The sequence below is a fragment of the Salvelinus fontinalis genome, chromosome 23 (genome assembly GCF_029448725.1).
Source record: "Salvelinus fontinalis isolate EN_2023a chromosome 23, ASM2944872v1, whole genome shotgun sequence".
Lineage (NCBI taxonomy): Eukaryota > Metazoa > Chordata > Actinopteri > Salmoniformes > Salmonidae > Salvelinus > Salvelinus fontinalis.
Window position 1 is genome coordinate 16,828,834 of NC_074687.1, and position 26,038 is coordinate 16,854,871.

Below are 26,038 nucleotides of genomic sequence, written 5' to 3' on the forward strand. Positions count from 1 at the left end.
GGATGAAAACACCCTCAAATTAAAGCTGACACTCTGCACTTCAATCGCATAGTAATTGTATCATTTCAAATCCAAAGTGTTGGAATACAGAGCCTCCCCCCAAAAAGGTCACTGTCCCAATACTTTCGGAGCTCACTGTAGGTGTACCCCTAATGCAATTCAAAAGTCTAATACATCCACAGTGTGATTTCAACAGATTTGTTCTTATTTTGTGTCAAATTAGCCAATTATTGTCTTTTGTTAAAGTTAAATAACAAAATGATGACCTTGTTTAGCGTTATCTTGTCCAAATACAGCATGATGGCACTAGGGTAGCCTAGTGGTTAGAGCGTTGAACTAGTAACCGAAAGGTTGCAAGTTCAAATCCCCGAGCTGACAAGGTACAAATCTGTCGTTCTGCCCCTGAACAGGCAGTTAACCAACTGTTCATAGGCCGTCATTGAAAATAAGAATTTGTTCTTAACTGACTTGCCTAGTTAAATAAAGGTAAAATAAAAATAAAATAAAATAAAATACTTGTATCCGTTTGTATCACTGTCAATGGGGGACTTTTATTTTGATGGCAAACCGCAAATTCCACTATTGTGGCTAGTGCTGTGGGTGATTACTACTGCCTGAATCAGTCTTGTTTTCATGGAATTAACTTTTGTTGGAACATCATCTCGCTTCAACACTTGCTAAACGGTGGGAATAACAGGACTGGAGTGGGAGGTTGAATGACGATACATTATTGTATATTCAGGATGTAGCTAGTTATGCAATGATTTGTAGCTATATGTTAACGCCAGCTAGCCAGCTGTTTTAACGTTAGTGTAATGTGACATGATGATGGGACCGAGGCCCATCGCTAGCTAGCGTTAGTCGTTAAAGTGTTTGACAGTTAACGTTAGTCAAGCTATCTTGTTGACACTAACTAAGTAGCTCGCTAAAATAAGTTATTGATTTGCGCAGCGTCGACGCTGATTCAAAATGTGACAGTTACAGCTGTGTATTGGGATGTCACGTCAAATAAATAATTTCCATCCTGTGTGAAAATGCGACACTGCTCGTGTGATGGCCTGCCACAACGTTAAGCTTGACTGCCAGTTAGCGATATGTGGCTACAGTTAATAATTAATAAGATACCGATTAAAGACACGTTAGATACAACTAAAAGTTGTTTACTAATCAAACGAATTTGGAGTAAATTCTAATGGTAAATTAAGCTAGCTAGCTCGTTGCTTGATCAATTGGCTTGCTTGTTGTGGTCAGCCATGGCAGTTAGTTATGTGATTGTGGTTTCATAGCACGTAGGCCTGTCACCACACCCCCATACAATGTGAATCTGTAGTTAGGAAATTGCTATACAATACTCATTTTTTCCACAGCCTGATCTTGAATCGAGCTTCCATGTAAATAATCCCCGCTCGTCCCTCATCACACAATAGCAAGAATTAAGATTGCTAGCAAAAGTAGCTAGCTACCACCCCCTATTTTCAGTAGACTTTATTGAATGCAGTTCCTAGTATCAGCCCAGCAGATGATATTGTAGCTACACCAACAACAGCTGTACGATAGGAGCTTGGCATGCATGTGCTTTCAGATCTATCATTGTCCTGTCTTGCACACAAGTCTAAGATTACCAAGCGTCTGCTGGAGTGGTGTAAAACTTGCCGCCATTGGATTCTGTGGCATTGGAAGAGCGTTCTATGGAGTGATGAATCACGCTTCACCATCTGGCAGTCTGATGGACGAATCTGGGTTTGGCAGATGCCAGGAGAATGCTACCTTCACCAATGCATAGTGAAAACTGTAATTTTTGGTGGAGGAGGAATAATGGTCTGGGGCTGTTTTTCATGGTTCAGCTAAGCCCCTTAGTTCTAGGGAAGGGAAATCTTAAAGCTACAGCATATGGCGTTCTAGACAATTCTGTACTTCCAACTTTGTGGCAACAGTTTGGGGAAGGCCCTTTCCTGTTTCAGCATGACAATGCCCCATGCATAAAGCTAGGTCCATACAGAAAGGGTTTGTACAGATTGGTGTGGAAGAACTTGACTGGTCTGCACAGAGCCCGGACCTCAAACCCATCGAACACCTTTGGGATGAATTGGGACACTGACTGCAAGCCAGGGCTAATTACCCGACTTCACTAATGTTCTTGTGGCTTAATGGAAGGAAGTTCCCGCAGCAATGTTCCAACATCTAGAGGAAAGTCTTTGCAGAAGAGTGGAGGCTGTTATAGCATCGAAGGGGGTACCAACTCCATATTAATGCCCATGATTTTGGAATGAGATGTGTGACGAGCAGGTGACCACATACTTTTGGTCATGTAGCATATACGGTCCACTGAAAAGGGTTCTCTGAATACTGTGGGCTGTAGTTTCAGTCCAGTGTGCTGCTGCATTCCTCTTCCCCTTTCACCCCTCCACCCACATAGCCACACATTCATGCTGAAACACCTCAGACTGACCTATTTTAGCTCTTACACAATTCCTGCCATGGCAGATTGTGCTGCTACATCTCCAAAGCTGCTTACAAAGACCCTAAACCAGTAGTAGGTTTCTATTTTGCCATATACCCACAGTTTGATATGTTCTCTGCATTGGCTTCTTGTGCACTGTTAGCCCATTCTTAGATGGTAATGTAAAACATATACCGTTTATTCACAAACCTGTCTGCCGCCCAGTGGCAAAGCGTGGATGTTAAAGGAGTAGGCTCGCCTACACTCCTTAACAGTACATTCGTGGGTACAGTCTGTGATTTGAAAATGAATATAAGTCTAAATGTCGTATTTATTTTTTACTAAAATGCTATAGGTTACATGAACTGAGCATCATCAAACCGTCATCATGAGGAAATACAACATAGAAACCGAGAGATAAGACACATGTTAGACTTCCTAGTTCATTGGGGTCAGTGCATAGCAGAACAGCCTGGGGGGAGAGCAAGTGGGCTGTCCATTATTTCTGCTGGTTGGTTCCCATACATAAAGGACAGTCATCCAGTCAGAGACTAATTGTCTAGACTCATACTCAACCAGCTGCTTTGGACAGCACCTCAAAGAACAGCTCACATTTCTTGGGAAACTTTCTTCCTCGTTCACTATAAATATGTTTTCTTCCCTGGGTTAGTGTTCAGACTAGGTCCACACCCCAGTTGTCTCTACGGTTGTTTGATCATCCATGCAGGCCTTGGGTCTGAAGGAGGGTGTCAGGAATACATAGTTACTAAGCCAACATCTAAGGCTGCTGGAAACCTGATAGAAACCTGATCTCTAAATGTATTTCACTTCATCTGAGTGTTTCAGTGCCTCAGTTCAGTTAATCTCCACTAGTCTTTATTTTACTGAGGTGACTGAGGGCTGTGCTGTTGTTGTACATCTAACCTCTTGACCTCTACAGCTGACTTCCTGTTATGACTGTGTTTCTCATGGTTTGTGTTAAGACTGGATAAAAACGGAGTCTTGTCATCCATCAGTAGGCCTATCTCACTATTTTGTGTTGATTGGATGAACAGTCTTATCGTCTAACAGTATCTCACTATTCCCACTACGCTGGCAGTGGGAACTACCCGCTTTATCATGCTGTTGTGCTGTGATGCAGAGTAGCATGCAGCAGCGATACAGAAAGCTTATGTTGGCCAGTGTCAATCTTGTTCCTTACTGACCCATTACAGTTATGTGTGGAGATAGACATGCTGCAGGTCCTTTCTAACCTATGTACAGCAGAGGAGGCTGGTGGGATGAGTCCCTGGAGGACAGGTTCATTATAATGGCTGGAATGGAATCAATCATCAAATAACATTTTATTTATAAAGCCCTTTTTACATCAGTGGAGTGCTTATACAGAAACCCAGCCTAAACCCCCAAACAGCAAGCAATGCAGATATAGAAGCATGGAGCAGATGTCAATGGAATGGAGTCAAACGGGGTTTCCGTATGTTTGATACCGTTCCATTAATTCCATTCCAGCCTTTACAATGAGCCCATCCTCCTATAGCCCCATCACTGTTTTTCATTCATATCTTTGAGACTTGTTAGTAAGTCAGAATTGAATGATATCAAAATGTATTTGGCGTCATCTCAACTCTCTCTCCTCTTTCTCTCCTTCTACAGGTGAGTGGCTAGTCCGTCACGCCGAGCCTGGGTTGCCATGGACGCCTGTGCCCGTATCCGAGGAGTTCCTCTCAGGACCAGAGCCTCCAGGAAAGAGGTTTGAGTCAGAATGCCATCTTCTGATCGATTGGTTAATTTAATATAATTCTTGATGGCTTGGTGCTGTGTGTGAGGCCGTTCATGTGTGTAACCTAAGTTAACCTCTAATTGTATGTAGGTGGTGCGTGACGACGGGACTCCGTGTATGAAGAGCCTTCTGAGCAGCAGAAAGGAGCTGTGCAGCATGGGATTGGAGCTGCAGACCAGAGACACTCCATGCCTGACTGAGGTATGTGTCACAGCTCTCACCCACACTTTGATTATGACTTCATGATATGCAGAATTTCCCTGACGTCCCTTTCTTCCCTCAGATCCATTATGTGTGTTTGCCTGGCCACTCTGAAGGGGAGGATCTAACTCTACAGGTGACAGTTACTGCACCAGCTCTGACTTCTGTAGTTCAATTAATGTCTTATTAATTTATGTTATTAATGTGTTATTTGTGTAATGTTCTGTCCCTGTCCCCAGGCCCTGTCTTCTCTCCCGGGGGACCTGGCGGAGCTGCTGAGGTCTCTCCACGTCACCAGCCTGAGAAACGAAGAGGTGCTGTTACTGAAGGACAGCAGGAGATCAGCCGACAGGAGGGACTCTTCAACTCAGGTTAACATGACAGGAGAGGAAGTTTCTAATAGGTAAAGGGGAGAGACTTTGTTTCTCAGGTCTGTAGACTGCTTCAGAGGAAATACGGTATTTCACAGGTAAATAAGAGTTCAATATACAGTACCCTTAAAGTTTGAACAAACCTACTCATTCAAGGGTTTTTCATAATTTTTACTATTTTCTACATTGTAGAATAATAGTAAAGACATCAACACTATGAAATAACACATGGAATCATGTAGTAACCAAAAAAGTGTTAAACAAATCAAAATATATTTGAGATTCTTCAAAGTAGCCACCCTTTGCCTTGAAGACAGCTTTGCACACTCTTGGCCTTCTCTCAACCAGCTTCTTGAGGAATAGTTTTCCAACAGTCTTGAAGGAGTTCCCACATATGCTGAACACTTGTTGGCTGCTTTTCCTTCACTCTGAGGTCTAACTCGTCCCAAACCATCTCAATTGGGTTGAGGTCTGGTGATTGTGGAGGCCAGGTAATCTGATGCAGCACTCCATCACTCTCCTTGGTCAAATAGCCATTAGACAGTCTGTAGGTGTGCTTTGGGTCACAGTCCTGTTGAAAAACAAATGATAGTCCCACTAAGCGCAAACCAGATGGGATGGTGTATCGCTGCAGAATGCTGTGGTAGCCATGCTGGTTAAGTGTGCCTTGAATTCTAAATAAGTCACAGTGTCACCAGCAAAGCACCATCCCACCACCACCTCCATGCTTCACGGTGGGAACCACACATGTAGAGATCATCCGTTCACCTACTCTGCATCTTACAAAGACATGGCGGTTGGAACCAAAAATCTCAAATTTGGACTCATCAGACCAAAGGACAGATTTCCACCAATCTAATGTCCATTTCTCATGTTTCTTGGCCCAAGCAAGTCTCTTCTTATTGGTGTCCTTTTAGTGGTGATTTCTTTGCAGCAATTCGACCATGAAGACCTGATTCACGGAGTCTCCTCTGAACAGTTGTTGGGATGTGTCTGTTACTTGAACTCTGAAGCATTTATTTGGGCTGCAATCTGAGGTGCAGTTAACTCTACTGAACTTATCCTCTGCAGCAGAGGTAACTCTGGGTCTTCCTTTCCTGTGGTGGTTTCATCATAGCTCTTGATGGTTTTTGCGACTGCACTTGAAGAAACTTTAAAAGTTCTTGACATCTTCCGCGTTAACTGACCTTCATGTCTTAAAGTAATGATGGACTGTCGTTTCTCTTAGCTTTTTGAGCTGTTCTTGCCATAATATGGACTTGATCTTTTACCAAATAGGGCTATCTTCTGTATACCACCCCTACCTTGTCACAACACAACTGATTGGCTCAAATGCATTAAGAAGGAAAGCAATTCCTCAAGTTAACTTTTAACAAGGCACACCTGTTAATTGAAATGAATTCCAGGTGACTACCTCATGAAGCTGGTTGAGAGAATGCCAAGAATATGCAAAGCTGTCATCAAGGCAAAGGGTGGCTACTTTGAAAAATCTCAAATATATAAAATAGATTTTGATTTGTTTAACACTTTTTTGGTTACTACATGATTCCATGTGTGTTATTTCATAGTGTTGATGTCTTCACTATTATTCTACAATGTAGAAAATAGTAAAAATAAAGAAAAACCCTTGAATGAGTAGGTGTCAACATTTTTGACTGGTACTGTAGTTTTCAAGCTGATTCATAGGACCTTTCTTAGGCTGTGTGCAAAGGTCTGAGAGGTTCTGTGTTTTCACCCTGTTGACCAGAACCAGGTGTAGAGATTTCTGGGATAGTGTGGCTGCTTGTTTTCTCACCAGTGATTGCCACGTTGTCTTGCCTTGTGTCTGCCTTTTGTTCAGTCTGGCTCTGCAGCTTTGTGGTTACATTGTTTGTGACTGACAGACATGCAGACATGTGACAGACAGATAAACAGAAAGGCAGTACAACTCAGCCCCTCTACCCACGGTGGCCAAGATACAAGTGGTGCAAAGTGTTCTATTCTGCATATACAACAACACATCAGACCACAATCAGACATGCAGACATAACAGGGCTGTCCCAGTAGAGCCCCTCTCTCTCTGTAAGACACCGACAGAAGAATAGAAAACTCCTGTGTGAATTCCTGTGAGTTTACATATCCAGAAACACTCAGATGATTAGAAAGCTTTGGTCTGATGCACTCCCGGACATGGCAGGCACCGACAGTCTGCAGACTCTGTTTACCAGTGGCAAGTGTTCTAGTTTTTTATTCCTCAAAGAGCTGATTGTCCCTTTGCAGAAAGAATCAACAAGGCAGCCAGCAAACTTGAGTATTTTCTCTCTCCTCCACAGCAGCAGTGCTGGCTGAAGGCGGTGTGTGTTCTGAGACCCAGCCCCAGCCAGGCCATTGTTGGTGTGTTGGTGGGCCTCCTAGGGCGTTACACTGCGGGGGTCCGCTATGCCCTGGAGCTCCAGGCCCTCCATAAGGGCACGGCTGAGTCCTGCCAGCCCGAGGACGATAACACCAACCAGTCTGTGTCGTCCATCGAAGACGACTTTGTCACCGCTCTGGAACACCTGGAGGAGGAGGAGAACTGTAGGTTCATCACAACTATGTAGCGGGATGTTCAATAGAGCTTGATGTGTTCATTTACTGTTGCATAATCTGACGTGTTTTTTAAAATTAAGACATCCTCGTTTACCACTGCTCTCTATCCCTCGTCTCTTTCCCTAGCCAATGGCTCTTATCTCCATGGAAACCAGCGTGATGTGGCCTCCCAGACTGTCCCCGCCCACAAGAGAAACAAGGATCTATCAGGTTCCAGGATCATAATCAGCTCTGCCCCCAGGAAGTCCTTAACCAATCGCAGGTCTCCCCCAGAGGTGTCCATTACCATACAGCACTCCAGAGGAGCAGAGTCCCAGTGGACCCTCTACAGCCCAAGAGCCCAGCTCCCCTCCCCAACGCGACCTGTCAGCGAATCAGAAGATTCGGACGGCTCAAGCCCTAGTCCAATCATCTTTCTAGATGAGGTTGGCTACCAGAAGAGTCTCAAAGCGACACTGGACATCCCTCAGATCCCTGGGGGGCCAACAGACAGGGTGGAGGACTCTGACTCTGAGGTCAGCGAGTTCTTCGACAGCTTTGACCAGTTTGATGATCTAGATGAACTGAGCTCAGAGAGCTGTACACTCACTCTGCCTCTAGACCCGACATCCTCCATTTCCCCCACCGGCCTAGACCAGAAGAAGAGGTACTCTGAGGCTGGTACTGGCAAGTCGGGGTCCAAGAAAGTGTCCCGAAGCTGTTCCACCATGAACCCCCACCGTTTCGACCAGCGCACCCTACCGGCCAATGTGAAGAAACCCACCCCGCTCAGAAGCCCCCTTCCCCCTGGCTCTCCCTTCGGATCCCCTGACTCCCCCCGGCCGGCACGGACCTCCTGTGAGGAGAGTGGAGGTCTTCTCTTCAGCCCTGTCAGCTCCTCTGCCTTCAGCCCTTTGGGAGACGGAGGAGCTCTGGATTTCTTCTGGAAGACCGTGGGAGAGGTAGGAGACGTGTCAGAGCTACGGAAACCCCAGGACCTTTGTACCCTCTACAAGACCTACTCAGACTTTGCCAGCAGTTTGTCCAAGGAGATCCTGGGCTCCGTGTGTGGATACCAGTCTCCCGTGGACCTCAACGACAACAAGAACCTGAGCTGTGTCTGTCACAAGGAGTTCCAGAACCAGTCTGGACACGTCATGAAGCTGTCTGAGATCCAGGAGACGGTGACTCTCTCCAAGCTGCAGCAGAAGCCCCAGTCTCTGAAGGACGGCATCCAGAGGTTTGCAACAGACTTGGTAGAGATGAGTCTGGGCAGCGCCCTAAGAGACCTGCAGAAGGGAATGTCCTCCTGCACCACCACGCTCTGCCACCTGGCCGCCAGACTCACCTCGTCTGTCTTCCAGATGGCCTTCCAGGAGATCGGCATGCGCCACGCCTACGTCCTGAAGGAACGGGCCATCAACGGACTGGCTGGGTTCCTGGTTGGAGAGGCGGTGTCAGGGGCTCTGAAAGACTTCCTGATGGTGAAGAAGCAGATGTTCAACAGCACGGTGACGCAGTTTGCTGCTGACCTGGCAGAGGAGCTGGTGTTTGAGGGGATGATGGAAGTGTGTCAGTTCTCCCATCCCTCCACCCCCCTCACCCCCAGCGATTGGTCCTTCGGGGTGGAGGAGGACGACGATGAGGAAGTGGTGTCTTCCTATGCCTCGGACCTCTCAGAGTCTGTCCTCCAGGAGGCCTTCATAGAACTGTCCCAGGCTGATGTTACCTTCAGTACCCAGGCAGCCATCAGTGTCTCTGTGGACAACATCTGCTACGTCAGCGCTGTCGACACACACACCTGCAGTACCGCCGCAGGCCACCAGGCTTTCCACGTTAACCCAGCCGAGGAAGGCCCAGGTCCATCAGGCGAGGATGGCTGTACGGTGAAGAAGGCGCTGTTCTGTGTGTCTGGAATGGCCAGCTGTGTACCGGTCCCCCAGGCAGGCCAGGCCATCTCCCACCTCCACGACTCAGAGGAGATCTGCCAGTGTAAGACCAGCCCCAAGAGGAGCTGCAGCTCAGAGAACAGAGTGGTGACCACAACCTCCTCTGATGCTACTGCTGCCACACAAACTAACCTGCTGTCAAAGACCCGCTTTCACAACTTCTCTGGCAACATGGTGGATATGATAGTGAGTGAAGCATGTGAACTGATGACTGCCACGAAGATGAAGAAGAAGGTGGATGACTGTGCCGACTTCCTTTCTAAGACCATAGTGGGTCGGGGACCTCCATCCGGACAGGAGGGTAGTGTCACTGACCAGACCTCCCTCTACTCTCTCGACCCTCCCTTTCAGACCCCAGGAGGAGTGAACTTTGAGTCAGGCTCCAAGACCAGCAGAGCAGTCGCTGAGACCGTGCCTGTGATGATGAACACTCTAGAGGTGCCAGGGTTGGAGATGGGAGGCTGGGGAGGCAGGAAGATGACCACCTGCGAGGAGATGGTTCCCAGCCCTGGTCACAAGTCCAACAGGACCCCTGGTACACCCCCCTCGACCCCCCAGCAGCCCAGCGAGGTGTCCCAGGAGAAACAGATCAAGCAGTTCTCCAAGAAGCTGAAAGAGAAGCTGGCCAAGGAGTTCTCCACTGCCACCCCTCCTCCCACCCCACACTACCAGGCAGGGCCCGAGCCCAAAGAATCCACCTCTGAGACAGACAAGGCTGACTTCATGCTCAAACTGATGAGGTCTCTGTCTGAGGAGGCTGACGGGAACGAGGAGGAGGAGGAAGAGGGTGGAGTAGAAGGGGTTAACTCTGTAACTGAGACAGGAAGCCGTATGCAGCCAGAGCTCAACTTCTTGGATGGAGGACACAAGATGGCCGACAAGGGAGCACTCCATTACGCAGAGCGCCTGGCGTGCCACATCGTCTCCATGGCGACAGAGATAGACACCCTGGGAGGAGTGGAGGATGGAGGTAGAAGGATGGTGGAGGGCAGGGAGGAGAGAGACAGCATGGCCCAGTTCTCAGCGCAGACCCTGAACACGCTGTGGATATACGCTGGCGAGGTGGCGGGAGAGGTGATCAGCGACGTGAAGAGGATAATGTGGTCAGGACAGTGTCGCCACAGTGCGCTCACACAAGGCATCCAGGAGCAGTCGGGGGAATGCCCTCACCACCACCAACCCCAGCCCAGTGAACACAGCAGGGACTGTGGGGTGGGTCGTCTGGCTGAACAGTGGTCCAGTGACCTCCTCTCGTCTGTCCTCCACCCATCCACCTCTACCCCCAGCTCTGGCCTATCCTCTGACTACCCCAGCTGTGAGAGTGTGACAGATGAGTACGCTGGCTATCTCATCAGGGTGCTAAAGAAAGAAGGAGGCAGCAGGGAGCTGGTCCTGGATCAGTATGCCAGCCGTCTGGCCTACCGCTCCATCAAACTGGGCCTGGCCCATGCTGCCCGCAACATGAAGAAGAGACCCTCCTCCTCCAGGCACCACTCCTCCAGGAGGCTCCAGCAGAATGGCTGCAGGGGACTCAATGCAGAGCCATCTGTACCCAGGGACGAAGCAGGGAGAGTGGGATCTCCTTCCAGAGACATTGACGATGGGAGCCAGAGGGAGTACATGGAGCTGGTGAACTTCGCAGAGTCGTTGGCGTGCAACATCACCTGTGACGTCACACGCAATCTCTGTGTGCCGTCGGTCCGACTACCCAAGTCCCGGACTGACTCGTGTCTGTATAAGAAGTCCAAGCTGGAGGACATGGCAGACAGCCTGATCAGAAACTCCTTCTCATGCCCCCTGCTGTCCAAGGAGGGGAATAGCAGGCAGTACCACAGCACAGGCAGCCTGTACGACGGCGGCTACAGCAGTGGAGTCATGGAGGTTAGTTTGGTTTATTTAATATTTGTATTTGAGTAGGGAAAGATACTGTTAACATGGAGACATTGAATTAAGAAGTCTGATTCATTCTATCATCATTGCATTGTAGCATCACATCAGCTTGCTCTAATTCCCAGCGTTTGTCTCTGCAGGTCCTGGAGCACTATGCCAGGAACATAGTGGATGACACGTTGGAGATGGGCCTGGCCTCGGCAGGAAACCCAGCCCAGCAGGGTCCATACAGACACCTCCACTCTGAGAGGCGAGCAGTGGGCTCTGCACTAGGAGAAACAACCTGCCGATACTGCCAGGTCAGGAAGTCTCTGTTTTTTCTATGGATTACTTATGAGGATCTAGCACCCACCATTTTTTGTTTAAGGTACAGTCTTTGAGTATGCATGTTGTTTGTTATTCCAGGTCAGGGAGTGTCTGTTCTGCTCACGGCCCAACAGGCAGCACCTCCTCGGGGGAGGAGCAGGCCAGAGGAGGAGGAGGAGGCTGGAAGGGGATGTGGGGGTGTGCAACCTGGAGATCCCTGAGATCCACATCAATCTGGACCGCAGGGCCGTGTTCGCAGAGGAGATGGTCACTACGGCGATGGAGGGGGCAAAGCGCGAGCTGAGCAACACCAGCCTGAACGCCGACAGCGGGATCGGACACGACGGGTACAGCTTCGCCGAGAGCCTGACCGCTGAGATCATGACGTCAGCACTATCCAACACACGCCAGACCACCAACCTCAGGTACACTGTGACAACGTCTGTAAGACAACACCAGTATTGAAACCATGGAATATAACTACCTTCCAGTGCATGCATTATAACATTGGCTGAAATAGTACTCACACACAACTACTTCATGTTTCTAAATGATTTCTTTATTCAGACAAAGGGTACTGCTATGGGATCTCCCATGGCTCCTAACTATGCTAATTTGTATGTGGGTTACATGGAGAAACAGTCAATTCTTAGTCCTCTCAAAAATGTTTTCTTGCCTAACATCATTGTGTGGAAACGGTATATTGATGATATTTTTGTTCTATGGAGGGGTGATGCAAAACAGCTCCAGGCGTTCCATGCTTTTCTTAACTCCTGTTCTGAGCACCTGAGATTTACTATGCAATCTGATACACATCAAATCAGTTTTCTTGATCTTCTGATTTTGTGTGAAAATAATGTTCTATACACTGATCTTTACAGGAAACCTACCGATCCTAATAGTTTGTTGAGGGTTGATAGCTGTCACCCGCTTCCCTTGAAAACAGTTTGCCCTACAGACAATTCTGTCCAATCAAAAGAATTCGCAAAAAACTATCAGATTTCGACAGAAATATGACTGAGATGCAAAGAAAATTCAAAGGGAAGTGGTACAAAAATTGTCAGATTAATACTGTCATTGAGAAAAATCCAAAACAAATCGAGACATCGCTTTCAAGGGCAGTCTCGCAAAAGAAGCATTCTTGCGTTCTTACTACCCGCTATTCAAAGTGTTCTGAACAAATGAAGGGAATCGTTCACAAACGTCCCATTCTAAGATCCGATGACAGTATCGGTAATGTGTTTTCAGACCCTCCCTTGGTCGTATTCTCGCGGGGCAGAAATCTCAGAGACCAATTGGGTACACTCTGATTTACCACCCCAAGATATTCCTGAACAATGTTTGTTTGCGCCTCTACCGGATGGAAACTACACGTGTAATGGCTGTGCTCAATGCAATGACACTTATAAATGTAGATCCTTCAAACACCCTCAAACAGGGAAACCGTTCCATATCAAAGGCGTTATCACATGCTCCACTAAGGCAGTTATTTATCTTATACAGTTGCAAGAAAAAGTATGTGAACCCTTTGGAATTACCTGGATTTCTGCATAAATTAGTCATACAATTTGATCTGATCTTCAGCTTAGTCACAACAATAGACAAACACGGTGTGTTTAAACTAATAACACACATTATTGTATTTTTCTTGTCTATTGAAGATACAATTTAAACATTCACAGTGTAGGTTGGAAAAAGTGTGTAAACCTCTAGGCTAAGGACTTTTCCAAAAGCTAATTGGAGTCAGCTAACATCAAATCAAAGTGTATTTGTCACGTGCGCTGAATACAACAGGTGTGGACCTTACAGTGAAATGCTTACTTAGAGGCTCTAACCAATAGTGCAAAAAAAGGTATTAGTTGAACAATAGGTAGGTAAAGAAATAAAACAACAGTAAAAAGACAGGCTATATACAGTAGCGAGGCTATAAAAGTGGCGAGGCTATAAAAGTAGCGAGGCTACATACAGACACCGGTTAGTCAGGTTGATTGAGGTAGTATGTACATGTAGATATGGTTAAAGTGACTATACATATATGATGAACAGAGATTAGCAGTAGCATAAAAGAGGGGTTGGCTGGTGGTGGGACACAATGCAGATAGCCCGGTTAGCCAATGTGCGGGAGCACTGGTTGGTCGACCCAATTGAGGTAGTATATACATGAATGTATAGTTAAAGTGACTATACATATATGATAAACAGAGAATAGCAGCAGCGTAAAAGAGAGGTGGGGGGTGCACACAATGAAAATAGTCTGGGTAGCCATTTGATTACCTGTTCAGGAGTCTTATGGCTTGGGGGTAAAAAAAAACCTGGAGTCCAATCAATGAGACGGGATTGGAGATGTTGGTTAGAGTTGCCCTGCCCTATAAAACAAACTCACAATTTGAGTTTGCTATTCACAAGAAACATTGCCTGATGTTTGTTTATTTATTTTATTTCACCTTTATTTAACCAGGTAGGCCAGTTGAGAAGTTCTCATTGACAAGTGCGACCTGGCCAAGATAAAGCACAGCAGTGTGACACAAACAACAGAGTTACACATAAACAAACGTACAGTCAATAACACAATATAAAAAACTATATACAGTGTGTAAATGTAGTAAGATTAGGGAGGTAAGGCAATAAATAGGCCATAGTGTCGAAATAATTACAATTTAGCATTAACACTGGAGTGATAGATGTGCAGATGATGATGATGTGAACCATGCCTCGACAAAAGAGATCTCAGAAGACCTGAGATTAAGAATTGTTGACTTACATAAAGCTGGAAAGGGTTACAAAAGTATCTCTAAAAGCCTTGATGTTCATCAGTCTACGGTAAGACAAATTGTCTATAAATGTAGAACGTTCAGCACTGTTGCTACTCTCCCTAGGAGTGGCCGTCCTGCAAAGATGACTGCAAGAGCTCAGTGCAAAATGCTCAATGAGGTTATGAAGAATCCTAGTGTCAGCTAAAGACTTACAGAAATCCCTGGTACATGCTAACATCTCTGTTGATGAGTTTACGTTACGTTAAACACTAAACAAGAATGGTGTTCATGGGAGGACACCACGGAAGAAGCCACTGCTGTCCAAAAAAAACATTGCTGCATGTCTGAAGTTTGCAAAAGTGCACCTGGATGTTCCACAGCGCTTCTGGCAAAATGTTCTGTGGACAAATGAAACTACAGTTGAGTTGTTTGGAAGGAACACACAACACTATGTTTGGAGAGGGAAAAAAGGCACAGCACATCAACCTCATCCCAACTGTAAAATATGGTGGAGCGAGCATCATGGTTTGTGGCTGCTTTGCTGCCTCAGAGCCTGGACAGCTTGCTATCATCGACAGAAAAATCAATTCCCAAGTTTATCAAGACATGTTGCAGGAGAATGTAAAGCTATCTGTCAGCCAATTGAGGCTCGACAGAAGTTGGGGGATGCAACAGGACAACGACCCAAAACACAGAAGTAAATCAACAACAGAATGGCTTCAACAGAAGAAAATACGCCTACTGGAGTGGCCCAGTCAGAGTACTGACCTCAACCCGATTTAAAATGCTGTGGCATGACCTCGAGAGCAGTTCACAACAGACATCAAGAATATTGCTGAACTGAAACAGTTTTGTAAAGAGGAATGGTCCAAAATTCCTCCTGACCGTTGTGCAGGTCTGATCCGCAACTACAGAAAACGTTTGGTTGAAGTTATTGCTGCCAAAGGAGGGTCAACCAGTTATTAAATCCAATCACATACTTTCCCCACCCTGCACTGTGAATGTTTATGCGGTGTGTTCAATAAAGACATGAAAACGTATAATTGTTTGTGTTATTAGTTTAAGCAGACCGTGTCTGTCTATTGTTGTGACTTAGATGAAGATCAGATCAAATTTTATGACCAATTTATGCAGAAATCCAGGTCATTCTAAAGGGTCACATACTTTTTGTTGCCACTGTAACGTGTCCTTGTGGTAAACATGATTTGGGTAAAACGAAGCGCGAATTAAAAGTATGAATCTCGGTGCATCGTAGCACCATTAGGTGCAAAAACTCGACGTACCCTGTTGCGGCCCACTTTTTGGAAGCAAACCTTCGCTATTTCAGCATCGAACGCGTCACCCTGTCTAGGAGAGGGGGTGACATTGACAATTTATTGTTAAAACGAGAGGCTGCCTGGATCTTTAATTTACAGACCCTTGCTCACTTCAGTCTCAACGTAGACTTTGATCTGAAGCCATTCTTGTGATTATTGTGCTTTTCCTATTCATTGTAAATGTTTATAGGCCTATGTAGCCAAATTGTATCTATGATCGTAGGTTATCCATTCATGCTTTTTATATGTTCTATTTATATCTGTAAATCAAGCCACTCCCAGCCATGATTACAGACACCTGTGTGTCCTTTCAAAGTATATAAACTAGTGACCCGCAGTGTTTGTCATTATACCCTGATGAAGACAGCTTGTCTGTCAACGTTGGTTATTAGGTTAAATTATTGCATCTGAGCTCCTAGAGTGTGTGGCTCTCCTTTTTAAATTTAAGACTAAACACCACCACTCTGTGACTAGCACTGATGTTGCAGAGTACAACTACATGCGGAGACAATTCCTGTAAGTTTCCATGACTGTTCACATGGATTTCCTTATGGGTTAACTGCAATGGTTAGTAATAGGTAAGGCAAGTTCTTGTGACGCACCATATTGGGCATTCCATTGTAGAGTGAGTCCAAACATTTTTTATTTCCATATTTGACCAGATTACGCAACCATAGTAAAGGAGCCAAGAATTGATAACTAACTATTCTCTGAGTCCCTATGTTGATACTGTTAGCAATTTGTATTTCTATGTATAAAAATTCTTTATTACTGTGTCTGGTTCCCTCCCCTGTCCCTGTGGTAGTTTCCCAGGCAGGGAGGCCACAGAGTCCTCGGTGTCCCAGCAGCTCAGTCTGAGTGTGGGAGACGACAGCCTGGGCAGCTGGTCCCGCCTCAGCTTCGAGGACGAACACCCTGACGAGACCAGCAGCTTCCTGCACCTCAGCGACAGGTAGAGAACACACCGAACATCATGTAGTCTCAAACTATTCTGCTCTATTCTTTTAGTTTCTCTGAAGGCTAAATTAAATGTCTCTAGTCTAGATTAGCTGACTAATGATTCACCTCTTGAAACACTTCTCTATTGTCTTTGAGCACTGTTGTCTCTCTCACACCAGCGAATGACTCTAACCCACGTTCAATGTCCACAGATGGATTGATATGAGTAGTAGAGCTTTAGACCAGGGGTGTGGCATTCAGCCTAGACTTCAATGAATCAATGCTGAAACTAATGAATGGAAGTCAGTCATCACCGTTTTGGCTGCACTGCCCATGAGAAATAGATGTCTTTTTCAGTCGAGAGGTCAAATGGTGTTTCCCATGTCGTTTTAAGGTGACTGTGGTGATTTAGTGATTAGCTGGTTTGATCCTGTGAGACTGAGTTGAGATCGGTACAAGACCGGTTCCTCCATGTCAGGCTGACATTAGCAGGCCTCTGGAGGATGTGAAGTCACTAGGTCACTGACAGCAGAATGGATCATTTGGGAACCTCTAGAATAGCGCTATTACACTCTTACCAGGTCTATATCAGTCCCTGGTTAGAGGAGAACGATTAAAAAAACGCAATGGAACTGGCTTTGAGGTCCAGAGTTGAGTTTGAGGGCTCTAGTACCTTCCCCTGCCATGAAACGATTAACTCTGATTTGAGCAAATATAGTCTCTCCTCGTGTCAATGTTATAGATTTTAAATGGCTGTTAAATGCCAAGTTCTGCTGAGATTGTTTGAGTAACTGCATAAGGATAATGTCTAGCTTTTTAAGAAAACTGGCTTTTCATTTCTGATAGACACACACACACACACACACACACACACACACACACACACACACACACACACACACACACACACACACACACACACACACACACACACACACACTGGTCTGTTGGTGTGAATCTGGTGTAATGCTCTGAGAGTGACGTGGTCTCACCAGTCTATAGTCTCAGGGTAGGAGTAGACTTCTTGACTTTCCAAGTCTCAGCCTGCTATCTCTATGGAACAGACCCAGTACACATGTACACTTCTCTCCCCAGATAGTGAAAAGGAGAATGTGTGAGGAGAGCAGCTAGTTACTTTGGCCAACAGCCTAGTGAAGGTATCATAATATTTTCTACCGGATGTGTCTGTAGCAGCCTGTCTCTTTCTCTGCCCCAGGCCCTTTCCACAGGAACAAGGTCCATCCATGTGTAATTCATTAGCCTCTCTCCCTTCAAAAGACGTATCCAACCATCTCCCATTTGTCAACAAATAAACAAAATAACCTAGGAAAGGAACGGCTCCATTTGAAAAGTATTGAAACTTTTAACGACCTTTCAGCATACCACTCTCACAAACCACAGCTCCAGAGACACTTCTATTTTAGCTGGGTCATTAATGAGCTAATTGACTAGATGGAGTTATTTTTAGATTGCCACATCATTCTCTACATACCAGAGCAGGTACCAGCCAGCCTGATAATGGAGACGTGATACAGTGTGTTGTGATGGATGTCCTGGTGGAGAATGCAGTGATCTCACATCATTAGCAGTCATCAGTTGTTGCTTTGATTGAAAGTTCTTTCAGGACCAAGCCTATACCAAGCCTCACATTTATATGGACAACATTAATAATGGATCAGTTGTTTTTGCCAGGTAAGACAGACATGCTTAGGAAGACCTTTGTGTTTCCAACGCCTCAAACTGTGTGTTTGTGTGTGCCCAGTGTTAGTTGCCAGTGTTGAGCAATGGTCTTGTCTCTTGCAGCAATGGGAACAGCAGTAGTTGGAGCAGCCTGGGGTTAGAGGGAGAGGTGTATGAAGAGCACCTGTCCTTCTCTCCCTCCGACAGGTCGGTCCGTACATACAGCTAACAGTGCTAATTCTAACCGCTAGTCTCTTTATAGCTCCAGATCTAGGATCAGATCCTATCCACAAATCCTAACCTTTGCCATTACATCATCTGACCCTGTCTCAGTAGTTAGGGCCAACTTCTGCTTACGCCCCTAATCACTGCATGATGTCAGAGCTGTGATCAGCAAAGCTGTAGAATGTGACTGTGTATGAGACAACGGCTTCTACCCTCTACAGATCCCTCTAGATAACCATAGAGGATAGAGCATGTCTTTGTGGAATTAGCCTAGTCAATGTAATCTGTGTGTGTACAGTGGCAAGAAAAAGTATGTGAACCCTTTGGAATTACCTGGATTTCTGCATAAATTGATCATTAAATTTGATCTGATCTTCATCTAAGTCACAACAATAGACTAACATGGTGTGCTTAAACTAATAACACACAAATTATTGTATTTTTCTTGTCTATATTGAATACATAATTTAAACTTTCACAGTGTAGGTTGGAAAAAGTATGTGAACTCCTAGGCTAATGACTTCTTCAAAAGCTATTTGGAGTCAGGGGTCAGCTAACCTGGAGTCCAATCATTGAGACGAGATTGGACATGTTGTTAGAGCTGCCCTGCCCTATAAAAAAACACTCACAAAATGTGAGTGTGCTATTCACAAGAAGCATTGCCTGATGTGAACCATGCCTTGAACAAAAGAGATCTCAGAAGACCTGAGATTAAGAATTGTTGACTTACATAAAGCTGGAAAGGGTTACAAAAGTATCTCTAAAAGCCTTGTTGTTCATCAGTCCACGGTAAGACAAGTTGTCTATAAATGAAGAAAGTTCAGCACTGTTGCTACTCTCCCTAGGAGTGGCCGTCCTGCAAAGATGACTGCAAGAGCTCAGTGCAAAATGCTCAATGAGGTTATGAAGAATCCTAGTGTCAGCTAAAGACTTACAGAAATCCCTGGTACATGCTAACATCTCTGTTGATGAGTTTACGTTACGTTAAATACTAAACAAGAATGGTGTTCATGGGAGGACACCACGGAAGAAGCCACTGCTGTCCAAAAAAAACATTGCTGCATGTCTGAAGTTTGCAAAAGTGCACCTGGATGTTCCACAGCGCTTCTGGCAAAATGTTCTGTGGACAGATGAAACTACAGTTGAGTTGTTTGGAAGGAACACACAGCACACCATAATCAAAACCTCATCCCAACTGTAAAGTATGGTGGAGCGAGCATCATGGTTTGTGGCTGCTTTGCTGCCTCAGGGCCTGGACAGCTTGCTATCATCGACGGAAAAACGAATTCCCAAGTTTATCAAGACATTTTATAGGAGACTGTAAGGCTATCTGTCCACCAATTGAGGCTCGACAGAAGTTGGGGGATGCAACAGGACAACGACCCAAAACACAGGAGTAAATCAACAACAGAATGGCTTTAACAGAAGAAAATACATCTTCTGGAGTGGCCCAGTCAGAGTCCTGACCTCAACCCGATTTAAAATCCTGTGGCATGACCTCGAGAGCAGTTCACAACAGACATCAAGAATATTGCTGAACTGAAACAGTTTTGTAAAGAGGAATGGTCCAAAATTCCTCCTGACCGTTGTGCAGGTCTGATCCGCAACTACAGAAAACGTTTGGTTGAAGTTATTGCTGCCAAAGGAGGGTCAACCAGTTATTAAATCCAATCACATACTTTCCCCACCCTGCACTGTGAATGTTTATGCGGTGTGTTCAATAAAGACATGAAAACGTATAATTGTTTGTGTTATTAGTTTAAGCAGACCGTGTCTGTCTATTGTTGTGACCTAGATGATCAGATCCAATTTTATGACCAATTTATGCAGAAATCCAGGTATTTCTAAAGGGTCACATACGTTTTCTTGCCATTGTACGTGTGTGTATGCGTAAGCCTACTGCATGTGTCCTGAAGTAACTGTGGGAAGGGCTGAAGCTGGTTTCTCTGTCTGTCTGCATGCTGCATGTCAGTGAGAAGCAGGCACCCTGACCAGAGCTCTCCTCAGCCTCTCCTCAACTAGTGCAAACTGATGACAACAGACTCATTTAGACCTCCCACCCTAGTCCTGCGGTAAGGGATATCTAGCCAGTAGACAGTACAATGAGAAAGCCCACCCTACTCCAGGAGGAAAGTCATATATATATACAGTATAGGCTAGACAATGGGAGAGGTTAATGATCCAAGTTTAATGGAATCTGTTGTCTCTTGCCCTGGGATCTGTAAATAAATGTACAACTGTAGATTTTATTTTTACAAGTTTACCGCTTGGCACATCACACTGTAAATATTTGCATTATGTATACACTACCGGTCAAAAGTTTTAGAACACCTACTCGTTCAAGGGTTTTTCTTTATTTTTACTTTTTTCTACACTGTAGAATAATAGTGAAGACATCAACACTGAAATAACACATATGGAATCATGTAGTAACCAAAAAAGTGATAAACATATCAAAATATATTTTATATTTCAGATTCTTCAAATAGCCATCTTTTGCCATGACAGCTTTGCACACTCTTGGCATTCTCACAACCAGTTTCATGAGGTAGTCACCTGGAATGCATTTCAATTAACAGGTGTGCCCTGTTTAAAAGTGAATTTGTGGAATTTCTTTCATTCATAATGCATTTGAGCCAATCACTTGTAGGGGTGGTATACAAGGTAGGGGTGGTATACAGAAGATAGTCCTATTTGGTAAAAGATCAAGTCTATATTATAGCAAGAAAAACTCAAATAAGCAAAGAGAAACGACAGTCCATCACTACTTTAAGACATGAAGGTCGGTCAATACGGAAAATTTCAAGAACTTTGGAAGATTCAAGTGCTGTCGCAAAATCCATCAAGCGCTATGATGAAACTGTCCTCATGAGGACCACCACAGGAAAGGAAGACCCAGAGTTATCTCCCTCTGCTGCAGACGATAAGTTCATTAGAGTTACCAGCCTCTGATATTGCAGCCCAAATAAATGCTTCAGAGTTCAAGTAACAGACACATCTCAACATCAACTGTTCAGAGGAGACCGTGTGAATCAGGCCTTATTGGTTGAATTGCTGCGAAGAAACCACTATTAAAGACTACCAATATAAAGAAGAGACTTGCTTGGGCCATGAAACACGAGCAATGGACATTAGACCGGTGGAAATTTGTCCTTTGGTCTGGTCCAAATTGGAGATTTATGGTTCTAACCCCATGTCCTTATGTGGGTGAACGGATGATCTCTGCATGTGTATTTCCCACCGTAAAGCATGGAGGTGTTATGGTGTGGGGGTGCTTGGCTGGCGGCACTGTGATTTATTTAGAATTCAAGGCACACTCAACCAGCCTGGCTTCCACAGCATTCTGCAGCGATACGCAATCCCATCTGGTTTGCGCTTAGTCCCACTATCAATTGTTTTTCAACAGGACAATGACCCAATACACCTCCAGGCTGTCTAATGGCTATTTGACCAAGAAGGAGAATGATGGAGTGCTGCATCAGATGACCTGGCGTCCACAATCCCTGTACCTCAACCCAATTGAGATGGTTTGGGATGAGTCGGACGGCAGAGTGAAGGAAAAGCAGCCAACAAGTGCTCAGCATATGTGGGAACTCCTTCAAGACTGTTGGAAAAGCATTCCAGGTGAAGCTGGTTGAGAGAATGTCAAGCGTGTGCAAAGCTGTCAAGGCAAATGGTAGCTATTTGAAGAATCTTAAATATATTTTGATTTGTATAACACTTTTTGGGTTACAACATGATTCTATATGTGTTATTTCATAGTTTTGATGTCTTCACTATTATTCTACAATGTGAAAATAAAGAAAAGCCCTTGAATGAGTAGGTGTTCTAAAACTTTTGACTGGTAGTGTATGTACAGTAGAGATATGGAAAGTATGATTTTATAAGTCCTCAGACATTACATTTAATCTCATGCTAATGGTTAAGCATAGTGAAGAGTGAATACTCACTATGGTAGGAATGTAGGACTATGAGAGAAGCTCTGACTGTTTCCACTAAGGGGCAGTTGGGGAGAGCTAAAGTCGGGACTGGGAGAGATGAGCATGCTGGGAGTTGCTGATGATAAATCAAATTATCGACACCGACCATACCAATCATTTATCGGAGGGATTATGCTGATATTGTTCATTACGAGAAGTAGCCTATACTCGAGAATAGTGAAGTTTGAAATTAAATAAGTTTGCTAATATGGTGATTGTTAACGGGACAATTGATGGCTACAACCATCAAACTAGTAGTAGTAGTTTTAAAGGATCATTAAAACAAACAGTCATGCACATTACTGTTATAAACTTATTGTTCTATTTATCGTTAGCGTATTAATTCAGGCAATTTATCGCGATATGGGTTTTTGTCAATATCACTCAGGTCTAGTTCACTAATGTAATGTCCCAGGTCTAGTTCACTAATGTAATGTCCCAGGTCGAGTTCACTAATGCAATGTCCCAGGTCGAGTTCACTAATGCAATGTCCCAGGTCGAGTTCACTAATGCAATGTCCCAGGTCGAGTTCACTAATGCAGTGTCCCAGGTCGAGTTCACTAATGCAGTGTCCCAGGTCGAGTTCACTAATGCAGTGCCCCAGGTCGAGTTCACTAATGCAGTGTCCCAGGTCGAGTTCACTAATGCAGTGTCCCAGGTCGAGTTCACTAATGCAGTGCCCCAGGTCGAGTTCACTAATGCAGTGCCCCAGGTCGAGTTCACTAATGAAGTGCCCCAGGTCGAGTTCACTAATGCAGTGCCCCAGGTCGAGTTCACTAATGCAGTGCCCCAGGTCGAGTTCACTAATGCAGTTCCCCAGGTCGAGTTCACTAATGCAGTGCCCCAGGTCGAGTTCACTACTGCAGTGCCCCAGGTCGAGTTCACTAATGCAGTGTCCTAAGGAATAGATAGGACTGCAGACAGAAGTAGTGCACTATAACCTATATGGAATTCAGATTTGCTATGTGCCAAGTTGCATGTTGGGAGCTGTGGTCTGTCTCGCAGTATCCTCTTGCATGCTGTGTGGCTCCAGAGTCTGCCTGCTCGCTCTCCCTCTCTCTCTCCTATCTGCTCTCTCTCTCACTCGTCTTCCTCTCTTCTCTCCTATCTGCTCTTTCACTCTTCTTCCTCTCTCTCTCTCTCCTCTCTCTCTCTGCACGCTCTTTCTCTCCCTCTCTTTTCTCTGTGTCTACAATGGTCCTGTGCTGGTCAGTTCTCTTACCAGTGTAATATTTCTCACTCCACAGCGAAGGCACTGAGGACAAGGAGATCGAGACCAAGGATGAATCCTGCGGTATGACATAGTTACTTCTATCATTAACTGCACCGGATATCGATGGCAAATAGGCTGCTTTATATTCTCTTAGTAATTTCTACATGAAGCATTTGATAGTAACTTGGTCCCTATCAGCTACAAACAGTACATATCTTACCATGTTGCACAGCCACACTACAAACAGAACCACCACAGCATGCACCTGAGCAGCATGAAGACATATCCCTGTCCTTCTAAGTCCTGTGTGGTAATACGTAGTTCCCTGCTATAGATTAAGAGTGGTTAGACTAGGAGACTTGGCGATGTGTGTGTGTCTGTGCTGCTAGGAGGGGAATTCACCCACCGCCCACACATTCAGCCACACTGCCACTCATTCATCTATTCTGCCTGAGGTCTCTGCCTGTCAGACCAGATTCCCCAGTGGACTGAGGGGTTAAGGCTCCAGGCTGTGTCAGACCCAGGCTCAGCCAGCTAAGTGGGGGAGGGAGCGTGGGAAACAGGCTTGGCCCAGAGGAAATACAGGGAGAGCTGGTTGGATGATATATTACTGTACTATAGGGACGACTGTCAGACAGAGACAGGAGTGGGAGGAAGCTGATATCTCTTCTCTCCCCCTTCAGGTTCAGTGCGTGTGGGCCAGGCTCAGGCTTACAGGCACCTCCTGGTGGTAAATTCTGAGCTCAGGGAGATGACTACTGACCCACAGCACATGACCTTTGACCCCCAGCTCAGGAGCATGCTGCAGTGGGCAGCGGCCTCCATGGCTGACCTGCCCATGGTTCAGCTGAGTCCTAGTGGCAGCAGGGGGCTGCAGCAGGTGAGTAACCTTAACCCACGACCAAAGGATTACACACACACACAGTGGTACCTCAGTCTTTACTGCGGTGTGTATTAGTTACTGCTTGCTGAGCTGTGTTCTGTCTGCCCTTCCAGCTGCCTGCGGTGGTCCAGAGGCTGAAGGAGAGGGAGTGGAAGGTGGGAGAGCTGCTCCAAGCCCTGCTGCGTTACTGTGAGGAGACCCAAACCCACACCCCACCCCAGTCTGAACCCAGAGAGGCGGGGAGAGCATCCCACCACACTCCCCTCTTCCAGTGGCTCCTGGAGCACGCTTAGGCTGACTGCACCTCTCCTACCTCCCCTCCTTCCTTACCTCTCCCCAACACTGCTTACTGTACAGTATATCTGTGAAGCCTGCTACATAGTGAGCACTACCTGTTAAACTAAACCCTATGAAGATTCCCATCACTTCTCAGTGATGTGCAGCGTACCTGCCAAACCCCCAATCTAGCCTCCTCGTACCGTGGATCCTCTCCCTTATAGGGCTGTACCCCCATCATTACCCAGAGGGCGCTATTAAAAACAGCTATTCTTAATATTGTGTGCGTGCGTGGGCATATTGCATGCCGTGACTGAAAGCAATGGTGTATTTTCTTCTCTTTTCTCTGGTTTTGTTGTGGTTGTTTTTAAAGGGATTCTTCTGGATTTTCTATTCCCTCAGTCAGATGAACACCCGGATAGCATTGGCGCAATGACTGGGAGTCTATGGTGTCTACTAGCATGCCAGCAGTTACCTATAGACTTCCACACATTGTGCTAACGCTAGTTAGCAATTGCACTAACACTAGATAGCAACTTTCAAACTGCACGCAAAGGCATATCCGGAATCCATTGGTTTACCTGACTTTTCATTGCCGAAATCTCAAAGTATCCCTTTAATATTGGTCTGTATATCAAGTGTTGATTAGTGTGCTGTCGTTGACGACTGGCTTTGTTAAAGCGCTCCTACCCTGGTGCTACAGAGAGTAACTTTAATCTCTGTTACAGACAGTAACCTTCTGTTACAGTGGGAGGGCGAGAGAGTAACCTTAACCTCTGTTACAGGGGGAGGGCGGGAGAGTAACCTTAACCTCTGTTACAGGGGGAGGGCGAGAGAGTAACCTTAACCTCTGTTACAGGGGGAGAGCGAGAGAGTAACCTTAACCTCTGTTACAGGGGGAGAGCGAGAGAGTAACCTTAACCTCTGTTACAGGGGGAGAGCGAGAGAGTAACCTTAACCTCTGTTACAGGGGGAGAGCGAGAGAGTAACCTTAACCCCTGTTACACAGAGAAAGGGAAACCTGACAGACGTACGGAGACAGAGGGGGGGGGGGGGGGGGGGGGGGGGGCTGAACCGTGTTAGATTGAGATCTAGGGGTAGAGAAATGTCAGTGAAAGGGAGAGGAGGGAGAAAGAGATGAAGTGAAAGTGTTTTCTGTTCGGGAATCCCCCTAGCTGCCAGATGTCATCACCTTAGCTCTCCTCTGTGGTGGTGTTTCCACATGATTGGGGACCAGCGACACACACATGAATACACTCACATGAATACACATGCGCACATGAATACAC

At 45.7% G+C, this 26,038-nt stretch overlaps 1 protein-coding gene across 3 annotated transcripts; it reads left to right on the top strand.

The window, feature by feature from the left end:
* The first annotated feature begins 586 nt into the window (after positions 1-586).
* akap11 (A kinase (PRKA) anchor protein 11) lies at positions 587-25,803 on the top strand. Of its 3 annotated transcripts, none has more exons than XM_055878063.1 (14): positions 587-684; positions 4,094-4,190; positions 4,311-4,421; positions 4,504-4,557; positions 4,661-4,792; positions 7,105-7,348; positions 7,487-11,169; positions 11,319-11,477; positions 11,584-11,909; positions 16,359-16,505; positions 18,296-18,379; positions 23,625-23,671; positions 24,274-24,470; positions 24,587-25,803. In XM_055878063.1, the coding sequence occupies exons 2-14, from the start codon at positions 4,131-4,133 to the stop codon at positions 24,764-24,766; spliced, it is 5,424 nt and encodes a 1,807-aa protein (XP_055734038.1). In that variant the 5' UTR covers positions 587-684; positions 4,094-4,130; the 3' UTR covers positions 24,767-25,803. The 3 variants fall into 3 exon arrangements, with proteins under 3 accessions (XP_055734038.1, XP_055734039.1, XP_055734040.1); XM_055878064.1 differs by having other exon boundaries at positions 7,108-7,348; XM_055878065.1 differs by lacking the exon at positions 18,296-18,379.
* Positions 25,804-26,038: the final 235 nt, after the last annotated feature.

Bases quoted from the DNA above. Each gene is read 5' to 3' on its own strand.
- akap11 (XM_055878063.1), top strand. From the start codon at position 4,131: ATGGACGCCTGTGCCCGTATCCGAGGAGTTCCTCTCAGGACCAGAGCC. The intron at 4,191-4,310 runs GTTTGAGTCAGA...AATTGTATGTAG, and splicing joins CCAGAGCCTCCAGGAAAGAG to GTGGTGCGTGACGACGGGAC. The intron at 7,349-7,486 runs GTAGGTTCATCA...CTCTTTCCCTAG, and splicing joins CCTGGAGGAGGAGGAGAACT to CCAATGGCTCTTATCTCCAT.